The sequence below is a fragment of the Sinocyclocheilus grahami genome, unplaced genomic scaffold (assembly GCF_001515645.1).
Source record: "Sinocyclocheilus grahami isolate Dianchi unplaced genomic scaffold, SAMN03320097.WGS_v1.1 scaffold119.1, whole genome shotgun sequence".
NCBI lineage: Eukaryota > Metazoa > Chordata > Actinopteri > Cypriniformes > Cyprinidae > Sinocyclocheilus > Sinocyclocheilus grahami.
In genome coordinates this window covers 1,364,082-1,388,290 of record NW_015505298.1, presented here as the reverse complement: position 1 = coordinate 1,388,290, position 24,209 = coordinate 1,364,082, and the positions used below count along the sequence as shown (strand labels likewise).

General features: G+C 35.4%; 3 protein-coding genes across 6 annotated transcripts in view; 2 read left to right on the top strand and 1 right to left on the bottom strand.

The window, feature by feature from the left end:
* The first annotated feature begins 5,518 nt into the window (after window positions 1-5,518).
* LOC107589736 (uncharacterized) lies at window positions 5,519-18,420 on the top strand. Of its 3 annotated transcripts, none has more exons than XM_016278255.1 (17): window positions 5,519-5,621; window positions 7,907-8,050; window positions 8,410-8,456; window positions 8,621-8,652; window positions 8,983-9,066; window positions 11,413-11,504; window positions 11,650-11,712; window positions 11,785-11,814; window positions 12,075-12,177; window positions 12,291-12,625; window positions 14,933-15,013; window positions 15,187-15,315; window positions 15,924-16,029; window positions 16,114-16,265; window positions 16,386-16,604; window positions 17,292-17,442; window positions 17,950-18,420. In XM_016278255.1, exons 1-17 carry the CDS (start codon window positions 5,598-5,600, stop codon window positions 18,045-18,047), a joined length of 1,890 nt encoding a protein of 629 aa, XP_016133741.1. In that variant the 5' UTR covers window positions 5,519-5,597; the 3' UTR covers window positions 18,048-18,420. The 3 variants fall into 3 exon arrangements, with proteins under 3 accessions (XP_016133741.1, XP_016133740.1, XP_016133743.1); XM_016278254.1 differs by having other exon boundaries at window positions 16,108-16,265; XM_016278257.1 differs by lacking the exon at window positions 11,785-11,814 and having other exon boundaries at window positions 16,108-16,265; window positions 17,950-18,419.
* An 832-nt stretch (window positions 18,421-19,252) lies between these two features.
* Window positions 19,253-20,651, top strand: LOC107589748 (heat shock 70 kDa protein 13-like). Its single transcript, XM_016278270.1, has 4 exons — window positions 19,253-19,366; window positions 19,896-20,236; window positions 20,316-20,529; window positions 20,629-20,651. The coding sequence occupies exons 1-4, from the start codon at window positions 19,342-19,344 to the stop codon at window positions 20,649-20,651; spliced, it is 603 nt and encodes a 200-aa protein (XP_016133756.1). The 5' UTR covers window positions 19,253-19,341.
* Window positions 20,652-22,549: 1,898 nt separating this feature from the next.
* LOC107589734 (glycerophosphodiester phosphodiesterase domain-containing protein 5-like) overlaps window positions 22,550-24,209 on the bottom strand; it is a 59,897-nt gene continuing 58,237 nt past the window's right edge. For both annotated transcript variants that reach the window (XM_016278248.1, XM_016278249.1), the window contains one exon: window positions 22,550-23,697. In XM_016278248.1, coding sequence (XP_016133734.1) covers window positions 23,630-23,697 — 68 coding nt within the window. In that variant the 3' untranslated portion in view covers window positions 22,550-23,629. The remainder of the gene's footprint in view (window positions 23,698-24,209) is intronic.

The window sequence follows — 24,209 nt, the reverse complement described above, 5'->3', positions numbered from 1 at the left end:
ACCCTCTTGTGTTTAGATCTACATGCGACAGTGTTTACCAAAAAACACCTCTAGGTATATTTTCTGTTTTCTCAGATGCCACATCTGCAGTGATATCAAAATGATCAATGACCATTTGTACTTGTTCTATCAAAGCTGTTAATTTGTTATCCACATTAATGACAATGTCATGTAAAGCTGTGATAAACTTTACTTGTCTGATATTGTATTCTCAAGAAGAAAATATCCATCATATTTTGGCAATTTAACCTTAGTCTTGAGAGCTGAACATTGGCAATTGCCTCCAGTCCCCAAATATCTCTCCTCAAAGCAATAACTAGTCTCAAACTTCTATAGAAATGCCAGAGCCTAAAAACAATAAAATACTAATGTTTAGACAGATTACCCATGAGGCCTGTCCATGGCCTAGCTCTAATAAGCACTGAATTCACTTGACTTCACGGCCCTGAGGTGCATGCTATTAGAGATCATTTTTCCAGCTGGCCTGTAATTTCAACTTTGAGATGAGATTTGCATTTTTAATAAGAGGCAAGAGGCCATGAGAGGTTATGAAATAACTGAGTGATTTAGTATAGAATGAGAAGAGGTTCAAGTACAGATCCCAGTGGAACACCAGAGGATTGTTGGTGTGCAGATTAATTGGATGTTTTCTATCGTACCTGACAGGCTTAGTAATGCAGGAGGAATATGAATTTAAGAGCTCTGCACTTTAGATGCTTATCTCACAGAATAGCATGGTTTATGGTTTCAATTATTAAAGAATTATATTATAGAATAGAAGTACAATCGTTGTGATGTTTGGGAAATGTGTTCTTTAATGGTTTCTTCCTAAGGATGTAATGCATTGTGGTAGAATCTGCTACTGCTGGAAAATAGATAGTCATCTCAATCTTAAAATAGCTAATTTATCAGAATTAGAGAAATCTGAAATTATGGGTAAATAAGTGAAAAGATTAAGAAAAAACAAGTGAAAGATTAAGAAAAGACATTGTGGAGTTAAAGGCTTGATAGAAGTTCTTAGATCTTGCATCTTGTCTAAAACAATTCACAAGCTAAGGTCAGACAATAACATAAGCAGAGAATTACTGAAAAAATAATTTTACTTCCTTGTCCAGGAGTTAAGCTGACATCTATAGCTGGTTACATGAAACCTGTCATACAGCATTACTGTTATGCTTTAGGAAGAATGTATTTGCAGTAAAAGGTGTAACCGAGGTATATAAAGAAACTTGTTCCTATGCATGACCAGACCAGCTTCCATCATGAAGACTCTAGTGTGTGCTCTTATTGTGCTGCTTCTCTGCAGTGCCTCAGGTAAGACGAAAGCTTTTCCTCTCTCTCTCTCTCTCTCTCTCTCTCTCTCTCTCTCTCCTCAAAATATCTATTTAAATAAAAAGGGGTCTAAGGGTTAGCGCTTATTGAATCATACAAATTCACAAATTAATCACTGCAATGCATTTTGTGAAATGGTTCAACTGATTAATTGAAAAGAATAGACTCAAACGAATGGTTTGTTCATGAATTGCACATTGCTATCATGTCTCAGGTCATGATTTCATCACTTCAAAACAATGAGGAAATAATATGTTTTTATGAGATGTAGTGGAGTAACTTGTCAAATATTATGCTTTGGAATGTAGTTAAAAGTTTTCCAAACTGCTCTGATAGAGTGCAGATACTTTCACCATTGCTATCTGTCTGTCTAATATGTAATCTCCCAATAGTGCACTCGCTGACATGCTACACCTGTGTGGATGGGGACTGCAAGACCCCAACCGAATGTCCAGCCTCAAGCAATTTCTGCAAAACAGTTTCAACAGGTAAGCAATCGATGTTAACTACATTTTCAAGTCATTAACATCCAATGTGATTTTACTATCATTGATATACTACCTTATGTTAATATTTATTATTATATTTTATTTTATATATTTTTTTATTTAAATTTGTTAAATGTTTAGTAATTTTTTGTGTTTTTGTAATTTTTATTATTATATTTGAATATGTCTAGTTTTTAGTAAGTTTTAGTTTTTAGTTTATTTAGTTGTGGTTATTCTAGTGCTTCAACTTAGCGAAAATGAAAAATGTTGCCTTGGCGACTAGCTTAAATACGTTTTTAAAAATTTTAATTTTTTTTTATTTTAAGTAATAAAAATTTAATGGTTTTAATTTTAGGTTTTGTTAACGATAATAACCTTGGTAAAAGCTTCATATTTATTACCCCTCGGTAGGTGAAGGAAAATGTTGTTTCTTCATTAGAGGTCTGTTTTCTACAAGTTTAGATAGGATATTGAGCTGTTTTCTTGTTATGCTCTAAACCATAGCCACTGTGTTCAGCCGGACATGTGAGGAGTTCTGTGTTCCGGGAGTGAACATCCACTGCTGCACTTCTGATCTGTGTGACTAATCTCTCAACATCACCAGTCCTGCTGATCGACTGTCCTTGAGTCAGGCACTCATGTTCATTGTAATAGCGTAGCAGGAAAAATATCATTGGGTTACTCTAGGTGTATAATTTTTCTAATGACTTTTTTCCATCTGACTCAACATGGTTTGCTTTACATAACATTACTTAATAAAGGAATGTCTAATACGTGTGGTTTCTGTCCCAGATCGGCATGATTTGATTTATGAATTGAATAAAATCTACTTAATAAAATGCTGTGAATGTGTGTGTTCAGTATCAAAGGAATGTAGGTCATTCGAGAGAGATGTTATGATGCCACACATGTCTGGATTAACTGCTGCTTTTAACAGATGAGAAGTCAAACATGCAGTCCAGGTATTAATATCTCTCATGAAAGGCAAGAAAAAAAATGCATATCAAATGTTGATTAAAGGTGATTTAAAACATAATTACTTGCTTGTTCCAAACAAGCTTAACTCATTAGCATCGATGAGATGCTCTGTATGTACACTTTATCAACCATTCACAAGTTTTAGTCAACAAGTTTATCATTCAGTCCGGGCATTATGAAAAAAGTAACTTTAAATTTAGCACAGATAACTGTTGTGCTCATTATAATATGCATAATAATACTAATTATAATTTTTTTAATGAACATTGCAGTCTTCTATATAAATGCATATTGTATATATACAATATTTAAAAAATGCCTTCCCTGTACACAAAAAATTTGGGCTCCTTCTAATAATCTTAATTCAAACAAGGAAATATGGGTCAGGCATGAATTAATCCTCCCGTCTTTATTTCCGTTTCCATGACTGCAGGGTTTGTTATTAAAGAGATTGAGGATTTTCTTCCTTAAAAAAATAACCTGCGCACCTAATTTCACACAGCGACCGGGACAGCAATTTATCTTGTCATGTTCTCTAATGGACAGCAAAAGATTAAGAGCCAGAGGCCTCAGTGTTTTAAATTGACATGGCATTTTTGTCAATTTACAAGTTCCAAGAAATGAGCAAGTGAATGAGCAGTCGTTTCTGAGAATCTGAGCTCTTTCGCTGATTAAGGGAGAGTGAGATTTCCAAGATTTGTCAAGAAAGAGAAAGAAAAGGGGGGAACAGGATACATAACAGTGATGGATTGAACTTTAACTGAACTGAAACTGTAGAAAAGGGCCTTGTCATCTTGGAGTGGCCACGATCAAAGTGAATTCCAGTTTGCAACCCATTTTAGTTCTGCAAGTTCTGCAAAAGTGAAACTTGATACTTAATGAGGAAAAAATGTTGGATGGGGCTTAATTGTATCTATTTCAAGCTGATTGGACAGTGAAATGTGGGTATCACCCACCAAACAAATGTTAAAATTATACCTAAATACCTATTTTGCAATAAATGTTGTCGGCAAAAACGGAAAATAATTTAAGAGGAAGACACATTTTATTCATATTATAAAGATTGCAATATACATATATATATATATATATATATATATATTTTTTTTTTTTATTTGTTCGTTTTTTTTTTGAATAACACCACCAATGGATTGCACTTGAATTTTGTGTGTTAAGAAATTAAATAGGCTTCATTGTGATTTTTGGTCGATTATCTTCTACTTGAATGGCCTTAAAATATGCATTTGTAAATATATATACAGAACTTATCTTTAAATTTACAAGAGCACATTAATAAGTGTGAATTAGTCATGCTAGTGCCAGACCAGCCATCACCTCAAACTGCCCTTTTCACTGCAACATAAAGGAAACGAACAGATTGCATAATTGGGCAAACTTCCAAAAATCAAAACAAGCAGATTATCGCTGAAGCAAATCAAATGTCTGATGACCTTCACATTAATCTGCGTGCACAGTCAGAGAGAAACCATGAACACCTTGATTTCATATTGGCCCATTTTCTGCACCAGTTTAGACATTCTTGAACCAGATTCACCTCCTGTCCTGAGGTCTGAAACCCTATGTTGTGTACCACAATCCCCTGGACCTATTTTAAGACAATTCCAGATATAAGCGACTTAAGGACTGTTGACAAGACATCACATGCACTTTGGTTAAGAAACACTCGCTGTGCTAGCAGGTGGTGTCAGCGCATCCTCAGCTGGGCAGATTTCCTCTAGCTGAGAATGGAAGAAAAAAGCTTTTCACAAGTGAATACAGTTCTTATTACAAAATGTCAGTCCACACTCCTCGAAGTTATAGAATGTAAAAAGTGAAACTGCACTTAAGGGGAAATTTCTGTGTGACCTGAGCTTTACAATTATCTTGATGGTGTAACCTTCAAGGAGGATTCGGTCATATTAAATAAAATTTTTGAGCTAGGTTAGTTCAGTTGGTTCCACATGAAGTATATGTTTAGGTTACCTAATGTGTTTTACAGTGCAGTCAAGCTTTTTGAAGGTACTTGAATGATGAATTCTCCTAAGGGCTGTGCTTTAATGTCACCTTAATTTCCCTTTCCTTGTGGATGGAGTCAGAACATGGTGCTTGGTTAATAAAATATTTCTCACTGCCATATTTAAGTATATTTCTATGTCACCAGCATGAAATGAGTTCCTTGTGTAGAGACTGCAGGTGTTCAGTTCCTATATAACTTGTTTGTTTTCAGTCTACATTTAATGAAATTAAAGTTACTTTTTAGAGAAAATATGGCTAAATAAAATATTTTATATCTATACTAAAAACACTATTTAAAAAAATATAGATATTTTTTTTCTTTAGTTCAAAAGTTTCTTTTTACTTTAATTTTAGTTGTCTGGAGTATGTAAATGCAGCATCCAAAAACAATGTTATGAAATTACTGTTTTAAATAAAAAATAAAAATAAAAACTTGTACATGCCTATGTACCACATTTTTAAATTACACCAATGACTGGCGTTTACAGTAAATTACACAAACGGCTGTTGTACGACTGTCATGGTGCAAACAAAAGCTTTCAACCCAGTTCTCTAGTAAGTAAACAACATCAGAATTAACGAGCTCAGCAGTAGATTGAGGGGCTGTCTGGAGTGGTAATGGTCCTCCACATCTATTGGATTAGAGGAAGGATGTCATTCAGTATTAATCTGTGGAGCAGTAGGCAGCCTGGAACACTAAGCACTCTGATCTCTGTCTGCCTCTGACTCGTCCTATTGTTCATCCTGTGCTGTGGGCACTGGAAAGAAACCATCCATTCCAGAATGAATCTCTTCTGCTTCTCTCTGGTAAGATGTGATTCACATTTTCTACTCTGTGGTTTGTAGATTGTAGAACGTGACCTACTGGAGGATGTGAAGGCAACATGTGATAGTGCATGAAGATCAGGAACCATGCTTTAGCTACTCAACAAGGGCCTTTTGTTATGCTTTCTGTTAGTTAAGATGTCAAGTCACTATGTTTACTATGGCTAACATTTGTAGCCCTTGCATTAAAGATATATAATTTTTTAGCTTAGCTTCACCATATTTAAATAGGCCATGAACTAAGAAATCAAAACTTCCTTAATCTTTTGACATATAAGAGGTCATTGTGCTATAAAAAAACACCCTGTATGTTTCAGAACTCAAAACTTTCTTGTTAGTCTGAAAATAGCTTATATTAAAGACAATCTGCCAAAAGGACATGTTGTGAAATGTGCCACTTTGTGACGTAATATTGTGGCTAAGGACCGCCTCCACAGAAGAAGATCAAGTCTGCTCCTACATAACTGCCTGTTTAGTCCCGCCCACTGATTCACACATGTAGTAACAAAGACTATAGAATACCCTTAAAGGGACTTTGGTAGTATAGGTAAATAATGAGAGAGGCAAACGCAGGTCTACACAGAAATCAAACGATAAAGACGTTCCAGACCACGTCAGTAAGAACTTGGTCCTTTGTTCACTTCATTTTACCATGGATTCGTTTACAAACAAGGCACAATTAGATGCAGGATTTTCAGAAAGATTGAAACTAAAGACAATGCTGTGCCGATTATATTGAATCCGACAGTAATCTCGGACCACAGAAGTGTGAGTAACTGTTTTTATTATATGGTCACTATTGCTTTGTCTGTTATTGCAGGTCATTTGATATGTACTGAGTATTTATGCTTTTTTAGTCTAAATCACATCAGCGTCCATCTATGAAGGATGTAGGCTGTCAAACATACACAACTGTTAGCCAATCATAGCAGTGGGCGTTTACTTCCGAGTCTACAATCCACCATGCCTATTCAAACAGAGCGTTCCGATGAGGGGGGTCAAAACAGGACAGAAAATAGCCTATTACTTCTAAATTATGATGTTTTTTTATGTAAAAATTTTGATAACATTATAAGTGGACCTCAGAGAACAGTATAAAATAATTTTAAAAATAAAGAAGGCAGTTCATGACCACTTTAAATTAAATAAATTTTTTATTTTATTTTATTAAAACAAAACACCAAAGAGATTTAACTGAGTTTCTCTGCCAGATGTTGTGTAGTTTTGTGCAATTTATAATTATTGGTGGTCTCGCTTCACTGAATTCACGCTGGTCTGATCTTCTGTAAGCAAACTAATGCTTCTGGTTATCTGCGTCATCTTTTGCACAGATGAATTTGCACTCGAATGCGCTATAAACACTGTAGTAAATCAGGGTCTTAAACGGGGATCCCCTAGGGGATCGGTGGTTGTACTGCATTAATCTCAAAATAATTTCTGTTAAAAAAATTTTTTGCTTTATATAAATATACAATATGAACTTAGTTTCAACCAAAGCTGAAGCTTAAATTCAGCTAAATGTTTTACTGTACCATCCATGATAAATTTGATAGTAAAATTAAAACGCACTTGCGTATGACTGTATATAAACAATGATCATTTTAATGTGAACATCATAACAAAATATGCAAATTGCTAATTAACATATTACTTATAATACATACATTAATATAATACTATATGCTGTATATAATATAGGCCAGGCTTAAAATGCAACAATTTTATGCAAGGTATTTTATTACCAAGGTTATTTTTGAGTTGAGATGCTATTTCAGTTTGTATTAATATTTTAAATGTTTTCATTTGATATTTTCTGTTTTCACTTTAATTTTAAAGTTTTAATAATTTTGTTGTGTTTTTGTCATTTTTATTTGAGTTTTAGTTTTAGTTATTTTAGTACATTAAGATAAACTAAATAAAAATGAGAAATGTCGCCTTGACAGCTAGCAAAATTACAAAATAAGTTTAAGTGATCTTATATGTTCTGTTTTCATTTTAATTTTAAAGTTGTAGCAATTTTGTTGTTTTTTTGTCATTTTTATAAGATTAAGTGCTTTTAGATTTTTATTTAAAGTTTATTTTATTTCTAACATAAATCCATTTATGATTTTAGTTTTAGTTAACTATAATAACCCTGTTTATAACAAGGTCCGACTCTCTATCCACCAAGGGATTGAAGACCCTTGTAATAAATTCAGATTTTTAGTGTGTCTTAAGTACATTTTATTAGCAGCACAGGTTGTGACCGACATGATGTTGTTTTGTAGGAGGGCTCTACGGACAGCCTGTATGAGGCCGTGCAGGAGTCCTGTGAGGCTCAGGTGTACACCATCCCGAGCAGGTCCTGCAGCCCAGCTGTTCTCTCAGATGACGCCACCAAATGGAGAAGCGCAGGGCGTTCCATCTCCATGGTAACTATAGAAATGACTGCTTGAATGTTGAATGCATATACTGCACTGTCATGGGAAATGTATCGGCCATCTGGACTCACGTTATAACACTGCTGTGGACATGATGAGCTTCTATTAAATGAATGCTGCTGCTAATAGATTGTGCTGTAACCATATGGAAATATATTAAGGTCTCTTTGAGGCCTGTCTATGAGACAGAAACCTGAAATGATAGGCTTGCGAAATCTTGAGAACATGCCAGGCATGCATACAATTTCACATTCATATTTCAAATAATTATATACAATAATGTATGACTTTGCATGTTAAAATTTCTAGATAAAAATGATACAACTGCCACATACTGTATTCATTTACAGGAAATTTCACAAACCAACTCAGACAACACAAGAAAAAAGAAACAAAGGTGAGTTCAGTCTTTGTTTTTAGTGAACAAAGAAAAAAATGTTGAACTTCCAGTCTAAGCAAAAGTGAAAGAGCCCTTTAGGCTTTCATACTGACATATAATACAAAATTACTCTCTGTGAATATTTGTACTTTCTTTAAATGTCTTCTTGTGTCTTCTTTCAGTTCACTACCAAAATCTGTTTCTGAAGTTTTAGGTATGTGATATTTTGAGAGATATTTTATGCATTTTCCTAAACTTCTTCCTTCTGTATCAAATGACTAAGCTGCAAGAGTACACCCTTGTTATGCTTTAATGCTCATAAAGCAACTAGCTTGACTGACAGTCAACCATCAAATGGATAATGAAAAAGAAAGGTCTGTACAGTGTTTATCAGATCATTATGAACATGAATGAAAGGACAAACCAGATTTTCTACATTTTCTTGCCTTTAAACGAGACTTCACAGAGTGAAAAAGTAAAAGCATGGAACATTAGTGGACCTTAAATGAACAAAGCCCTAATGGTTTTGATTTCCCTCCTGCAGATAATACCGTCTGCACTAATTCTGCCTGGCCTGTTGCCAAAATGCAGGAAGATTTAGTCCTCCTGAGGAACAATCAGAATGAAGGTAAAACCGGTCTGAGGATTTGTAGGTTAAACCCAACTAGATTTAATTTGCAAGACACACACAACTAAGCAACATCCACTTACTATTGGCCAATCAGACTGTCTATAAGATTCTGATTGCGTGAAATCCCATTGACAGCGAATGGAGAGTGTTGTGCAGTCGTCAACTCAGCTCACTTAAAGCACTTGCTAGTCCTGTGTGGGATTAATTAAGAAACAGCAGGGTTTTAATTGTAAATAGGGCACTAGACTTCAGCCTCTTAGAACTGTGGAGGACTTTCAATGACAATGTAATGGGGTAGCTGACATGGACTTTTGCTTTTGCGTCATGGACTTTTTAAATCAACATTCAGAATTTTAGGTTAAAATGTATCGGGGTGAATATTTTATAATTATAATAGTCTTATAACTGGTCACAATTTTTTTCTCGCCAGTTTTAAACATTTGTTTACCTTTTAAATGGCCCTGTGGTGTGATACAGATATTTTTAAAAGCACAAATATTCCATGTAATCTCTCAATTATTATTATTTTAGGTTTATATAAGATGCTTAATAATTCTAAAAGAAATGCTAAATGGTTTCAGATGGCTTAGCATGTCACACCACAGGACATGTCCATTTTAAAGTCAACTAACAAAGCCGTCTGATTTTTATTTTTTTGTAATGTAACAAACTAACTAATATTAAATGTAGTTTATCTTAGTGCTTTTTGAAAATAATATTCAAATGATGTTCAAATATTTTAATCACTATTATTTTTAATAGATAATAAAAAGATTACTCTAATCTGAATTTCAAATGGTGGTGCACATTCATTTTAAGGTAATAATGTTGTTGAACCTGTCTGTATAGATTTGCAACTTTGATAGTGACGAGGGCCAGCATTTTTTCTCCTTTATACCAAGGGGCCGGATTACTAATCCACGTCCACACACCTTTTACGCCGTTTTACTTTTTATTGAAGGAAATTAAAGTATAACTAATGTCATTTGTTTTTAAAGATTTTATTAAGTATAAAACTTGTGCAGTTATGCTAATTCAAAAGGAAAACTTTGTTGTCAGTGGACAGAAATATTACCCAGACAAGCCAATGTTTACCATCTTGACTTGAAAATACTGTTTTCATGGTCAGTTTTTCATTTATTATTTGCTAATGTTAATGAATGTTTACATTAGAGTGCACGTGCTACTATGTTGAAATTAATAGGGGAGCAGCAGGAAACTAGCGACTCGAAACTAGTTAATACTCTCCTGGTTGGAGATAGTATTAACATCATAAACTGAAAGCAATCTTTATCAGAATCAGAATCAGAATGAGCTTTATTGCCAGGTATGTTTACACATACAAGGAATTTGTTTTCGTGACAGAAGCTTCCACAGTGTAACAGAATGACAGTGGAACAAAGAACACAGATAATAAAAAAATAAAATAAAATAAAAAATAGAACAAGTAAAATAAGGAATAAAAAATATACAAATCGACAATTGTATGTACAGGTATATAACAATAGACAGTTGTATGTACAGGTATATTATGTGCAAATTGAAATGTAGACTGAGTATGTGTGTTAGATAAATAAGTGTATGAGTGTATAAATAGTGTGTGTTCCACAGTTATTGTTAAGTGTTCATGAGATGGATTGCCTGAGGGAAGAAACTGTTCCTGTGGCTGGTCGTTCTGGTGCTCAGAGCTCTGTAGCGTCGACCAGATGGCAACAGTTCAAAGAGGGAGTGTGCTGGATGTGAGGGGTCCAGAGTGATTTTGCCAGCCCTTTTGCTCACTCTGGATGAGTACAGTTCTTGGAGAGAAGGGAGGGTTGTACCAATGATTCGCTCAGCAGTCCGGACTACCCTCTGTAGGTTTCTGAGGTCAGATTTGGTAGCTGAGCTGAACCAGACAGTTATTGAAGTGACTTGTTTTTCAAATGTTTTAAAATTGATCATCCGAGTCTAATATGATCCAGCGGGCCGTACTAAAAGACACTGCGGGCAGCCAGTTGCCCATCCCTGGTATAGATGTACCACATTTCCTTGACTAAGCAGAGTAAAATCATCTTTCCCCTCGTCAAAATACGTGAAGCAGCAAAACAGGAAACGAGGTGCAAAACCACATATGTTTTCTCATACGGAATGTACTATTTTGAGCTCCGCTTTGGTTTACCCTTTTTGTTTGTCTTACCAGAGATTCTATAATGTCTTGTTTTATGTGCTGAAGTCTTGTGCTAATAAAATAAAAACTTAAATAAAAAAGCAAATGTTTTATATAGTGAAACATTTGCGCTTTTTTTTTTTTTTGCTAAGGTTGCTAATTGCCTAATAATTAGATTAAATGTGCTTAAATTTCAGATATGGTGAGAGCTATAAGAAGGGCCGAAAGCCAGACAATGGCAGACAGAAAGACAATTTCAAGAAACATACAGCAAGAGATTCCTGTCCAGGTCGGAAAAATATGCCATTTGTGACTAGCAATAGAGTTAGGCTGGTATATTAAAAAACTATAACCTAGAAAATGTTTATGGGATATTTATTTATTATATTTTTCATAACTTTTTCTATTTTAAATATAAATTTTTTCATTGGTAGATTGTCTATTATGAGGGGTGTAATCTAAACCAAGATCGGCTAAGCAGCAGACAGAATGGCATGGTGAGTTCAAGCCCTGTCCTCCCAGGTGCTTTGTGCCAGCTGTAATGTAACTGATCATCATTTTTTTCACAGGGGCCAGAACAACAGTTGTCCCCATACAGGGTATCGTGGTTGATTGTGTGTGTACAGATGGTTGGGTGAGGGGCACGTTCTGCCCATGTAATCCCTTTGCCCACATGACATTAGAGTCAGTCGAGACTGCTAAATTTGTTATGCGTTCAACAGTGTAATGGTCCATCAGTGGACTTACTGTTGAGAGTTATCAATACTGTTAACATATGGAGGCTGCAGAATTATGTTATATATAATATATATAAATTAAGTAAAATTTAATGTCATTTAATTATTTTGTCTGTTTACAGCCTGAAACAGGAATTGCAGAGATGACACAGCTAAAAGGGACAAGGATGAAAAAAGTAGAGAGGAAAAGTTGTAAAGGAGGAACTCCAACACAAGAGACAACAGGTAAATAAACCTATTAAACTTGATGCAATAAGTAAATTTTTTAATTAAAAGCTATTTGTCAACGTCATTGACAGATATTGTTTTTTTTTGTTTTTTATCTGCGTTTTTCAAAGGTCACATCAGAGGTGCCAAAGGAATGATGTGTGACACTGGGCCACAGTCAGATAATCGAGAGAATTTGTGTACCTCTGCTGTGGGGTCAAGGGTCACAGAGACAGCACCCGCCAGACATCGCTGGAGTAACCCCACTGAAACAGCCTTAAACTGGGTACCAGCCTACAACACCCGTCTACCTCCCTGCAATGAATATCGAGTGCACATCTGTGACTGCACTACATCCAGAATCCAAGGTCAAGGAGATAAAATCAATGTTCAAAACACAAAGAAAGACTCCTTGCCCAAAGGAGTGTTGCGTTCCAGCACCAGTGTAGATTTCTGTGCCTCCACCGTAAGTCATTTTTGATATATACTATCATTCAAAATTCGGGGTCGTGAGTTTTTTTAAATGTTGTTGAAATAAGTCTCTTAGGCTGCATTTATTTAATCAAAAATACAGTAAAACAGTAATTTCTTGAAATATTATCACAATTTGAAAAAACAGCTTTCTGTTTTAATACATTTTAAAATGTTATTTATTTCTGTGGTGGCAAAGTTGAATTTTCAGCAGCCATTACTCAGACTTCAGTGTCACGATTCTTCATAAATCATTCTAATATGCTGATTTGGTGCTCAAGAAACCCAATTATTTCACATTATTCTGTGCAGAGTGCTTGTATAAATTTAATTTCTATATATAGTAAATACACAAACCATCCAAGCTTCTTAATTCATGTGATATAAACTCAAGCTGTTAACCTCCTATCAAGCACTGAATCCATGTTATTATATAAGACTCTTGAAAATCGTCCTCTCATGCCAACCAGTGATATTTTCACACACTTCAGAGTGATGACCTCTAGTGTTTTCTGAAGGTATATAGAGACAATGTAAATTGATCATCTTTTCCTGTTTCCTGGTTTCTTAATATGTATCATCTTTCTAGAGTATGTGTGAACAACTACACCGTATCACTCTCAGATAAAGTGGAGCTCTCGTAAAAGGTTAGGAAGGGCTGTTTGTTTTCAATAGCTTGTAGTGCTTGAAGAAATTAATTATAATGCTGTAATCCTGGATTTGGATTTTGCTATGGCCGACTGCACACAACTGGATTAGGCTGCAACTGTCTGTAAGGTTTTCTTGAACACTATTGGTCAGTTCATGCCTCTTACAGCAATCCGTATTTTTAAGTAAGTCTTTCTTCAATGAAATCACAAGTGTTTCGTTTTTGTGCCTCTCGCGATGCAAAATGTAATTGCAAAAATTATTATTATTTTCAAACAGGTTAAACTCATAGTTTTCTATATGTATATATAGGTAAGATTTTAATTCTTTACATACTGTATAAAGAGCCAATGACCAACATGCTTTGCATATGCAAAATACATAAGACAGATGTGCAGATAAAACTCGTCGTTGTGCAGTTTTGCAAAAAAATCCTAACTGCAAAGTTGTGAAAGTAGACAGGAAGTGTTTCAAAAGCTTGGGTCCACTTCCTTGCGTGCAGTGGAGCTACTTCCCCTATACAGAGACCAGATTTTGCAATTTGGGCAAAAGACAAAAGGAACATTGATTAATAAGCTTTCCCTTGAGTATATTTATAGTTTTTCCTATAATGTGAAATTATGAACATGACATTAATCATTAAAGTTATATGAAAAAACGGTGGCAGCACAGATTCTTGCATCTATTCTACAAGCTGAGGGCCTTCATGAAACCAATATGATGCAAGGAGGCTTTGATTATGTAAAAAGCACCTCTATGGAAATGATGTGCCACAGAGTCCCACTTACTGAATTTGTGTTACTCGAAATGACTGTGAAGTGGTGAACCACAAAATGCAGACTCAAGCATTTAGTGTTTTTCCCCTGTAGAACTGATGCCTTGATAATAGACAGAGTGCGCATTGGCTCACATCCTGTGTGATTTAAGGAAGTTCTTGTAATCGGTTGTTCTGCTAAAGCATTGCATTTTTACACTTGTGGAGCTGAGAGGTAAAACCACTAGTTTCAGATTAGACTTTCATTTTAAGGAAAAACTGTACGCACACGTCAAGGCGATGCTTCAAAGGGCTGCTTCAAATGCATCAGACAAACCAAAAAGTCTTAAACCTAAGGTAGGTTTTATTAATGTATCTTAATATTTCAGGTAATAATTTGAAGGTGTTATTCAAGTAGTTCAGATATATTAGGTTATAATAGATGCGTCATGCATTGCTGCCATATCCCAGTAGATATTACGTTTGAAAATGAACCAAAAAAGTGGACATTTCTAAGAACAATGTAACAAAAAGGAAACAGCTTGACACCACACAGCATTACTGAATAAGTATGAACAGCTTCGCCAAGGTCAAATTATGATACCACAGTTTGCTATCTGATTGAGATTACATGGATTTTAAATTTAGATAATTATTTGCATTTTCCTGTGGAAGGGCTGACAGGTTTTGAGCAGATTATGAATCATTCAGTGTTTTTATCAAATTGAAAACACTAAAACGATGACACGTCAAGTGCCGTTTAATGTACTGAAGTGCTTTATAACAAGGACAGTATAATGACAACTTTTGTTTTATGCAAAGTAATTTACATGTACATGTAGCATGTGCCTTGATGTTATATCAGTTATAAATGTGTTTGGTTTTATTTACCTGACACAGCGATCCACCAGTTTTGGAAGATTTGACACATTCAGAAATCAACACTCCCCTTCCAAACTCGAGGAAAATGGAGCACCTGAGGTAAGAAGAATTTGCATGAATAAGACACTTATTAATCTGAGAGTTTATGCCCCAATATGATACAATGTTTCCTCATAAAATATTTAAACTATAATTGTCTAACTGACCACTGGGTGGAGTTTTTTTTTTAATATGCAAAAGGATTAACAAAACATTTTGTGTGTGTAAAACAGGCAGAGGGTGAGTCAACAGCAGAAAACTGTGAGAAACCAGGAAGTCTGGGAAAAAAGATGAAAGCCATCTCGATGACTATGCGTAAAAGGATGGCCAAGAAACACGTCAAATCCTTCTCTGAGGACATGGTGAGTCACAATGCAAGTTCCTCATTTGATTACTGACACTGATTAGGCAACTCAGTTCTTTATTACCGAAAATATCAGCAGTTCATCAGACAGTACAGGAAGACTGGGGCTTGGTTGGCACATTTAAAGAAATATTAAATATGTATGTAAATATTAAGGGGGTTGTATTATTCCTTTTGTTGGTTGTTACTATCCTGAAATGTTTTTTTTTATTATATATAAAACTAAAATTATATATATTCAGATCGGCTATGAATTAATTATTATATTATATTAATTATTGTATGATCTTCAATGCTTAAAAGTCTATATCAATATATAGCTGGTTTCCATCTCTGTTAACTAACATTTATATATTTTATAATTTAAAATAAAAAAGTGCAAAGCTGTACAAAAGGTAAATGGCACATATTAGTACCTTAAAGGTACACATTAGTACCTAAAATGTGTTTTTTTTTTTTGAAAGAGTACTGCTCCAGTGACAGTTTTGTACCTTTTTTCTGAGAGTGTACCTTATGACCCAGAAATCATGAGCCACAAAACAAACCCCTGAAACCAACCAACCCCAGTTCGTATGAATATCCAGACTGATATTTTGATTGGTGCAGGGTGATGACACTGAGGGAGAAACAGAGAATGGGTCTCCAGCAGAGAAGAGCTCAGACCACACCAGCAACTCATTAGAAAGCCTCTACAGTGGACAGAGCTTGTCCAGTAAGTATCTACACACATGCGACTGAAGTGGAAAGTGTTTAGACATTGTAATTATACTCTTTTTGTTTATATTTATTGGCTCAGGTGGTGTTGCTAGCAGTTCAGATGTATCCAGTAACAGAGACAGCCTGAAACTGGAGGAGGAAGTGCCCTACACGGGGCAGTTCTGCGGGCGAGCCAAAGTACATACAGACTTTGTCCCTAGTCCATATGATACAGACTCCCTCAAACTGAAGGTGAAATACAAATTGTGATGTTTTTATTCAAGCTTGCATCCAGTTGAATTAATCATCACAATTTTAAAGGGGAACATTAACTGCCAACAGAAAGTTAATGGTGTTAGTGATCTTTTTCAGGTGGGAGACATCATCAACATCATAAGTAAACCACCTATGGGCATATGGACAGGAATGCTTAATAATAAAGTGGGAAATTTCAAGTTTATTTATGTGGATGTTCTGCCTGAGAAAGAGAAGGAAGAAGAAGAGGACACTCCAAAAATAAGACCTGTGAAAGTATGCAAGAAGCCACGACCAAATACACTCCTGGAGTTATTAGAGAGACTTCATTTAGAGGTATAACCAGACAGGACACGCATGTGTATCCATGTACACATAGAAACATCACTTATCCTTCATGCCCCACCTGCTTAATGCTGCAAAATCCACCAGAAAACTATCCACAAGTTTTAATGTCACTATCTTCACCTCACACTGATTGGCTGCCAACAGTGTTTTCCTTGTTAACTCAAATAAAACTATTAAAAACTATTTTCTGTAACTGAAAAAAAGCTGAAATAAAATAAAATATAAATACTAGATGAAAAACAGAAACATAAACTAACTGAAATAAATAATTTTAAGTTAAAGCATTAAAATAATATAAATATAACAATATTAATAGTAATATATAATACAATATAAACAGGTTAATAAAATAATATATATAATTATAGCTTTATAATTAATTTTTAATAAAAATGACAAACACATAAAAACTTACTTCATAGAAAAATGACTGTAAATTCAAAAAATAATGCTATAATAGTGTATAAATAGTAAATAAATAAATAAACACTCAGTTCCCTAGAAAATTAATTAAAAATGCCCACTCACATCCACACTAGTGGTCATATATGATTCAGTACAAGTGCAAGATAATTTCCCTAAAATTTCCATTAAAAATGTCCATAAATTTGTCTTTGACCAGATAGTTTATAGCTGTATTGCTCATTTTAATGTTTGAAATCTCTTTTGTCACAGGAATATGCATCTTCATTACTCCTCAATGGCTACCAGACAGTGGATGATCTCAAACATCTGAAAGAGAGGCATTTGATTGAGCTGAATGTGACCGATCCAGAGCACAGACGCAAGTTGCTTGCTGCATCAGACTGCCTCTATGTCACAAGCAGTGAGTATCAATACAAGCAATTTGATTGGCAAAACTATATTTTGGTTTTCTCTGTGTCCATCTCAGGAAACCTTATGTCAGCAAGCCTCAGGAAGGACATAGATACTGCTATCTTTGCATCGTCTATTTTTGTGTTCGGATGAAATTCTGCCTCTTTGAAATACTAGAGTTAGACTGCGAGTCCAGTTTTACTGAAAGTCACAACCTTATTTGTTTAAATTTAATCTATAACGCTCTGTGCAGTCAGGAACAGCCTTTTCCTGTAAATGCAGGTCAGGATTAATTGGCGTTTGGATGTGGGCTCACTGTGTGAGCAGGTGGCACATGGCTGGGCTGCTCTGGCTGATATGAGTGTGGGATAATAACCAGGAAGACATACTGTCATTTAATTAACATTAATTTCATTTGGGTTTTTGCGCAAACGCAAACCTGATTTGTTCTGGAGAAATTAAATTAACGAGCAGGAATTTGTATGAGAGTTTTAACCTTTCTTTGCTTTACTTACAGAAGACGAAGAGGGAGAGATGAAGGGCGATGAAGATGAAGATAATGACTGTCCCAGAGACTCGGGTTGTTTTATTCCTGCAGAGTGTCCTGACAGCTGAGAGTTATCTAATGTCTCTCTCTCCTGGTATAATTTAATGTTAAAGCTACAAACAGACACAGTTCAACTCTGTTAATATATTTTCTTTTGTCACAATGTGTGTTCGTCTTTCATTTGAATGTACTTGTGTTTTGTATTTACACATTTTTTGTTCAGCTTTGTGTTGAAGTAACCTATTTCTGTTCATGTAGATGTTATGTGAAATTACATGGCAACGTACTTATGTGTGAGGAATTTTACAGCTTTGTTTATAAAAACAAAGCTTACAAATGTTTATCATGACTGAAATGTATATAAATGTTATTAAAAATAAATTATTTATTCTGAAGTTTTCTTTTCTTCCTCATTTTGCTGTGTTTGAACACATTGCTACTGCTGCTAAAATTTATACTATTAACTTTCCATTTGTTTCTCAAAATAACTATTTGGTTTGGGTGGGCGTTTGGTGGGATGAGGTTCCAGATGACTAGTCACGTGCAATGAGTGATAAGGAGCAAAGCACTTTCCTGTTTCCATCCTACCTGAATTAATGCTTAATACGCAACTCCCCTCTCTGAATAATATGCTAATATATATTGGCAATGACTAATATTTACTGATATAATCTTGATTCCACCTATATGTGTTTATTTTGGGAAAATAAAACAAAGTTATTTGAAACTAGGCACCTAAGTTTGCCAGTTGTTAAAAAAAGAAAAGAAAAACGTTTTCATACATATTTATGATCAATTTTACTAAGTATTGTGGCAGGAAATATATATGTTATATATATATATATATGTTTGTGACCACATTTAGTTATTTGACCTCTGCTTGGGGAGAAAAAGAAACTCAGAACGTATGCATATGATGAAAGAGTGGAAAAATAGTTTTACTTGATTAATAATAATTAATACTACTACATAATTCATAAATGCAGGTTTGCAAAAAAATATTACAAACATTTTGATATTGGATTTCAAATGTATTATTATTATTATTTGTTTGTTTGTTTGTGCCATGCATACTGTCTTGCGCACTTATAATGCTGAATTTCTCTAAAGTCTACGGTTTCAAAACTAAAAAAGATAACAGGAAGTTGTGCAGAAGTCCACTTGCGCTTTACAGTGCATCTCGGAAATGTAGTTAACAGGAGTAGTTCCACTTACATCTGTAACCATGCAACTGATGAAAAGAACTACAACCCCCATCAGCCCAATAGCGCGTATTAGGTCGACGTGTATGTTCGCTCAGTCGGCGCAGATACTGAATGAACATCTCTTATACTGTTATCCATAACATTTTGGGTTGGAACCATGGCCGGGGAAATGTCCATAATAGGTGAGTTTTAAATTAAACTAATGTACTCGGGAAGATGTTTGTCAAATTTAACAGAATAACCATTCATGTAGCCGTTAGCTAGAAATAGAACTGACTTATCTGGCATGAAAGTCCCAAATAACTGACTGTACATAAATAACTATATCAGACAGACATATAGTTATATTGTCCAGCTTGAGGCAAAACAGTCAGCCTCAAACATCAGCTGATTGTATACGCCATATATAGACACAGCTGGCGTCCTTTCTTTATGCTACAGATGTTACAGCGGCTGTATGTCAAAACCTAGTTAGCTACCTTTCTGGACAAGCATGTTTGTGAATCAACGCACCAGGAATATGGTCTAAATTTGCCTTGTCTTATTTTTCTACATACCACGTTTTTGGACAATATACCATTGTATACTTTGAAATACATGAACAACATATACATATGGTTACCATTAAGTTCAAAATGTTATATAACGACAGAAACATTTCCTAATTACACAATTTTTTTCGAAGTCAAATATTTTTGTGTGTCCATACAGGTTCTGTCATCCTGGCTTTGTTCCTGGCAGGATATCTGGGACAGCAGTACCTGCCCCCTCCAAAGCCCAGGGTCATTGGGTTGGATCTAGGGACCACTTTCTGCTCTGTGGGAGTGTTTCAGCCTGGCACAGGCGAGATTGAGGTTATTGGAGATGACAAAGGTCACAAAAGCATTCCGAGTGTGGTGACATTCACCCCGACCGGTGTGTTTTCTGGACATGAGGGTCAGGAACTGTCTGACATAAATCCTCAAAACACAATCTATGATGCCAAGAGATTTATAGGGAAGATTTTCGACCAAGAGACTTTAGATAAAGAGAGCGCACGATACCCGTTTAAGGTACACATTTCATATTTTGCACTCTTTAAATGCTCTTGCACTGCTTGCTGTGTCTCTAACATTTTCTTGACTGTTTTAGGCGATATTCAACAATGGGAGTGCAGAATTTTTAGTCTCTACAAATAGCACCTTCACAGTTACTCCTGAATTCATCGGATCCCGTCTCCTCCTGAAAATGAAAAAGATGGCAGAAAAGCAACTGGGAATACCTATTGATAAAGCCGTCATATCAGTGCCAGCAGAGTTTGATGAGAGGCAAAGAAACTACACCATAAGAGCTGCTAACCTAGCTGGTGAGTTTACTAAGGTGTACATTAATCGCAAAAGCCAGTCATTTCATTAGGAATCCACAATTAGGAAATTTGTCACGAATTCACTGCATTGACCAACAGAAAGCTGTTTGGTTTGGAAGTAACTTCTGTGCGAGCTGTCCTTCATACAGCTCTATTCTATTGACAATGGACTTTTTTTTATTGCACACAAAATTTTGTTAAAATTTTGCTAATGTGGCCACAGCTTTAGTCAGTCACAACTTGGTTATGTCTTGCTATTGGAATCTATGGAAGGCACTCAAACTAAAAATAAAAAAGGTAAATTGCATCAGAGCTGTGAGATATAAACTCAGAATTGCGAGAAATAAGTCAGAATTCTGAGTTTATATCTCGCTATTCTGACCTTTTTTATTTTTGATTGTGTGGTGGAAATGGGCTTCCATAGAAATCAATACAATTAGCCTTGTAAAAGCTGATAATGTTCTGGTTAAAATCTGTAATAGTTAACTAGGGATGCACGCTTGGGCATTTGTCACGTGACTGCTATGTGCCAACAAACCAAAAACTGGTTAAACGAAGTGTGTTTTATGTTTTTGCTTCTTTATATGCATTAGATTTGCAGTGAATTCCTGATGTTGGGCCAAACACAATGGTTACTTGAGCATTTGTACTAATGTCTGGACTTGTTGGCCCAAATTACAATTTGTACATTTATCTTCAGAATAGATGCAGAGTATTTATTTATTTCTTCATTATAAAAATAGCATTGAGAAAATGTTTTTCTCCTGTTATCTTGAGCAAGTGTCTGCTTGGACTTCAGCTGATTGAGAGACTACTTGGGCTACTTGGGCATTTGTCACGTGACTGCTATGTGCCAACAAACCAAAAACCGGTTAAACGAAGTGTGTTTTATGTTTTTGCTTCTTTATATGCATTAGCTTTGCAGTGAATTCCTGATGTTGGGCCAAACACAATGGTTACTTGAGCATTTGTACTAATGTCTGGACTTGTTGGCCCAAATTACAATTTGTACATTTATCTTCAGAATAGATGCAGAGTATTTATTTAGTTCTCCATTATAAAAATAGCATTGAGAAAATGTTTTTCTCCTGTTATCTTGAGCAAGTGTCTGCTTGGGACCTTATTGGTTAGTTTATTGCCATCTTTGTGCCTAACTGGTACTAACTGTGCAATAAGTCTGACAACTGGTTTTGGCAGGTTTAATGATGTTGTATTCAGGGAAGCAGCTGTTTTTATATAACTGAATGATCATTGCAGTCTCAGCTATTTATTTATTTATTTTTCCAAGTTTAGTTGTGATTTCAGCTAGCTGTTTCGGTCTACTGGAGTTTTGCTTGTGCCTTTTTAATCATTGCCACTGTTAAATGTGTACCGTAGACTAAGCATAGTCTGATTTTTACTTTATTTTTAAAGACTTACTGTCTTTTTTGTGAGTTTTTCTTCTCTTCTAATAGAGTTAAGTATTAGTAAACAGTAATACCACCTGCCAACTGTTAAATATAGATCATTTAAAATAGACAGTACCGGCATGACCAGTGTGGTATTAAGTTCATGAAATCTTTAAACTGAAGCTTTTTTAAAAATGTAAATTAAAATATATAAACGTTTATATATATATATAAAAAAAGTTAAGTATAATTAACCACTCAGACCAAAAAAAAAGATGTTAAACTTGCTTTTTGTGTTGGCCTGTTTTGTTTACATAATGCTAAAAGCTCAATGTTAGAGGTGAAAATACATTATGCAAAGTGTGAACATAGTTTAATGCACTTTACATACATAAGAGGAGTTCAGAACATTGCACAAAGTCAAAAGGGAAAACAGTTTATCAGTGTGAATGCATATTCAAAACTTTCCTGCAACTGTTAAAAATATTGAATTCTTATAATTGTATTTTTGTACAGTCCTGTATCATTTCCTTTGTTGCATTATGCACAGAACCTGGTTTGTGCGTGTCATTACAATACTTTAACTTTTGCTACTGTGCAAATAAAAACAAACCTTGTTAAAACTGCAGTGTTTTTTTATTGATCAACCTCTGAGACACATCAATACAAAATAAAAACATCAAACAGCACAATCGTTCAGCCTCGTCCTCTGTGTAACAGCACAAGCCACTGTAAACAATGTCACATCTCACATTTACAATATTAAGTAAAAGGTTAGGACATGGGAAGCCCTGAACAAAATATTTAATACATGAAAAGCGACTCGAACAAAAGGGGTGAGACTAAAATGACAATGTAACAGCTTAAAAAATGAAATAAAAATCACTGAACAATATTCAAACACACTTTTTATTATAGGACAGCGTCCAAGTAATATTGCACAGCATCAAAACTCCAAGCCATCTTCCTTTATAAACAGTGTTCAACTACACAATCAAATCTAAATTTTAAACAGACCCTCTTTCATGGATCTTTAAGCTTTGGTTTCTGTAATCCACCATTTCAGCCTAATTAGCCTAAATTTTCCATGTAATCGGGCATCATACCGACCAAGACAATAAGGCTGGGTGATTTCCTCCCAAAATGACAACTGAACCACATGCTAAATGGTGGTATATTAAATACAGTTAATATAACAAAGGCTAAAGGCAGGCACTCTGTAAACACCTGTTTATTCTTAAAAATATTCTTCACAACCATTTGAACAGAAGGCATCATTAGACTGTGAATATCACACCAAATCAAGATCTAGAAATGGAAAAAAGAAAAAAAACTGGCATATTAGGTTATACTCCACATTGGCTGGCTATGGAAGATTATACAAAATAAAATCCCCAAAAACCGACAGATGAAATCCACTATATCATCACAGGCATGCTTTCAATAGGAAGCAAGTAACGGGCATTCCAGGATCCTCAAGCGTTACGTAGGGGAAGAGGCCACAGATTTGCTAAAAGGAAGTCAACAGAAGAACTGCACTTCCTACTTCTCTTTACTGTCCAGAATTTAAAACAAGCAACTTAATAGCGGAAGAAAAAAACAAAATTTTCTGTACACGGGTCCATCATAAACAGTAGGCTAAGAGTTGAGACACCACAAGCTTGATCAGGATGTGATGTGATTTTTCGTTCCATGAGTCAATGAGCAATGCCTTAATTGGTGTAGTAGTTAAATCCATTTTCCGTATAGGGTTCATCGCTGGAGACTCCGTTGCTCACCTCTATGGAATAAGACGAAAAGATGTAATGCAAATTACGCTTAACACCCACAACGTTTACAAGACCTCCACTATGACAACCGCAAACCAAGGATCTTCAATCATACTTGAGATACAACGGCTCTGTTCCAAACCCTAGTGAGCTGCCTACCTCGACAGCATTTTATTAGGCATCACAGGTGTGATTCTGATGTGAAATAGTTATCATCACCCTCATACTCACCATACGCAGGGCACAGTTACCCTGGCCATTGATGCTACAGCCCTGCATGAGCTACCATTCAAGCTGTGGGATGTCAGCAGAGTATGGATTGATGGATGAATGGATGCAGGAAGAGACGGGATGGTGGCAGACAGTGACAGACAGGAGGGAGAGGGAGAGATGGAATGGGATGAAGGGATGAAGTGACACAGATTCAAACCCAGGAGGTGGACAGCTACTGTGGCTGACCTTAGAGACAGGGCAAAAACACACACAGAGGCATGCAAACACTGTTGGGACACATGCACACACA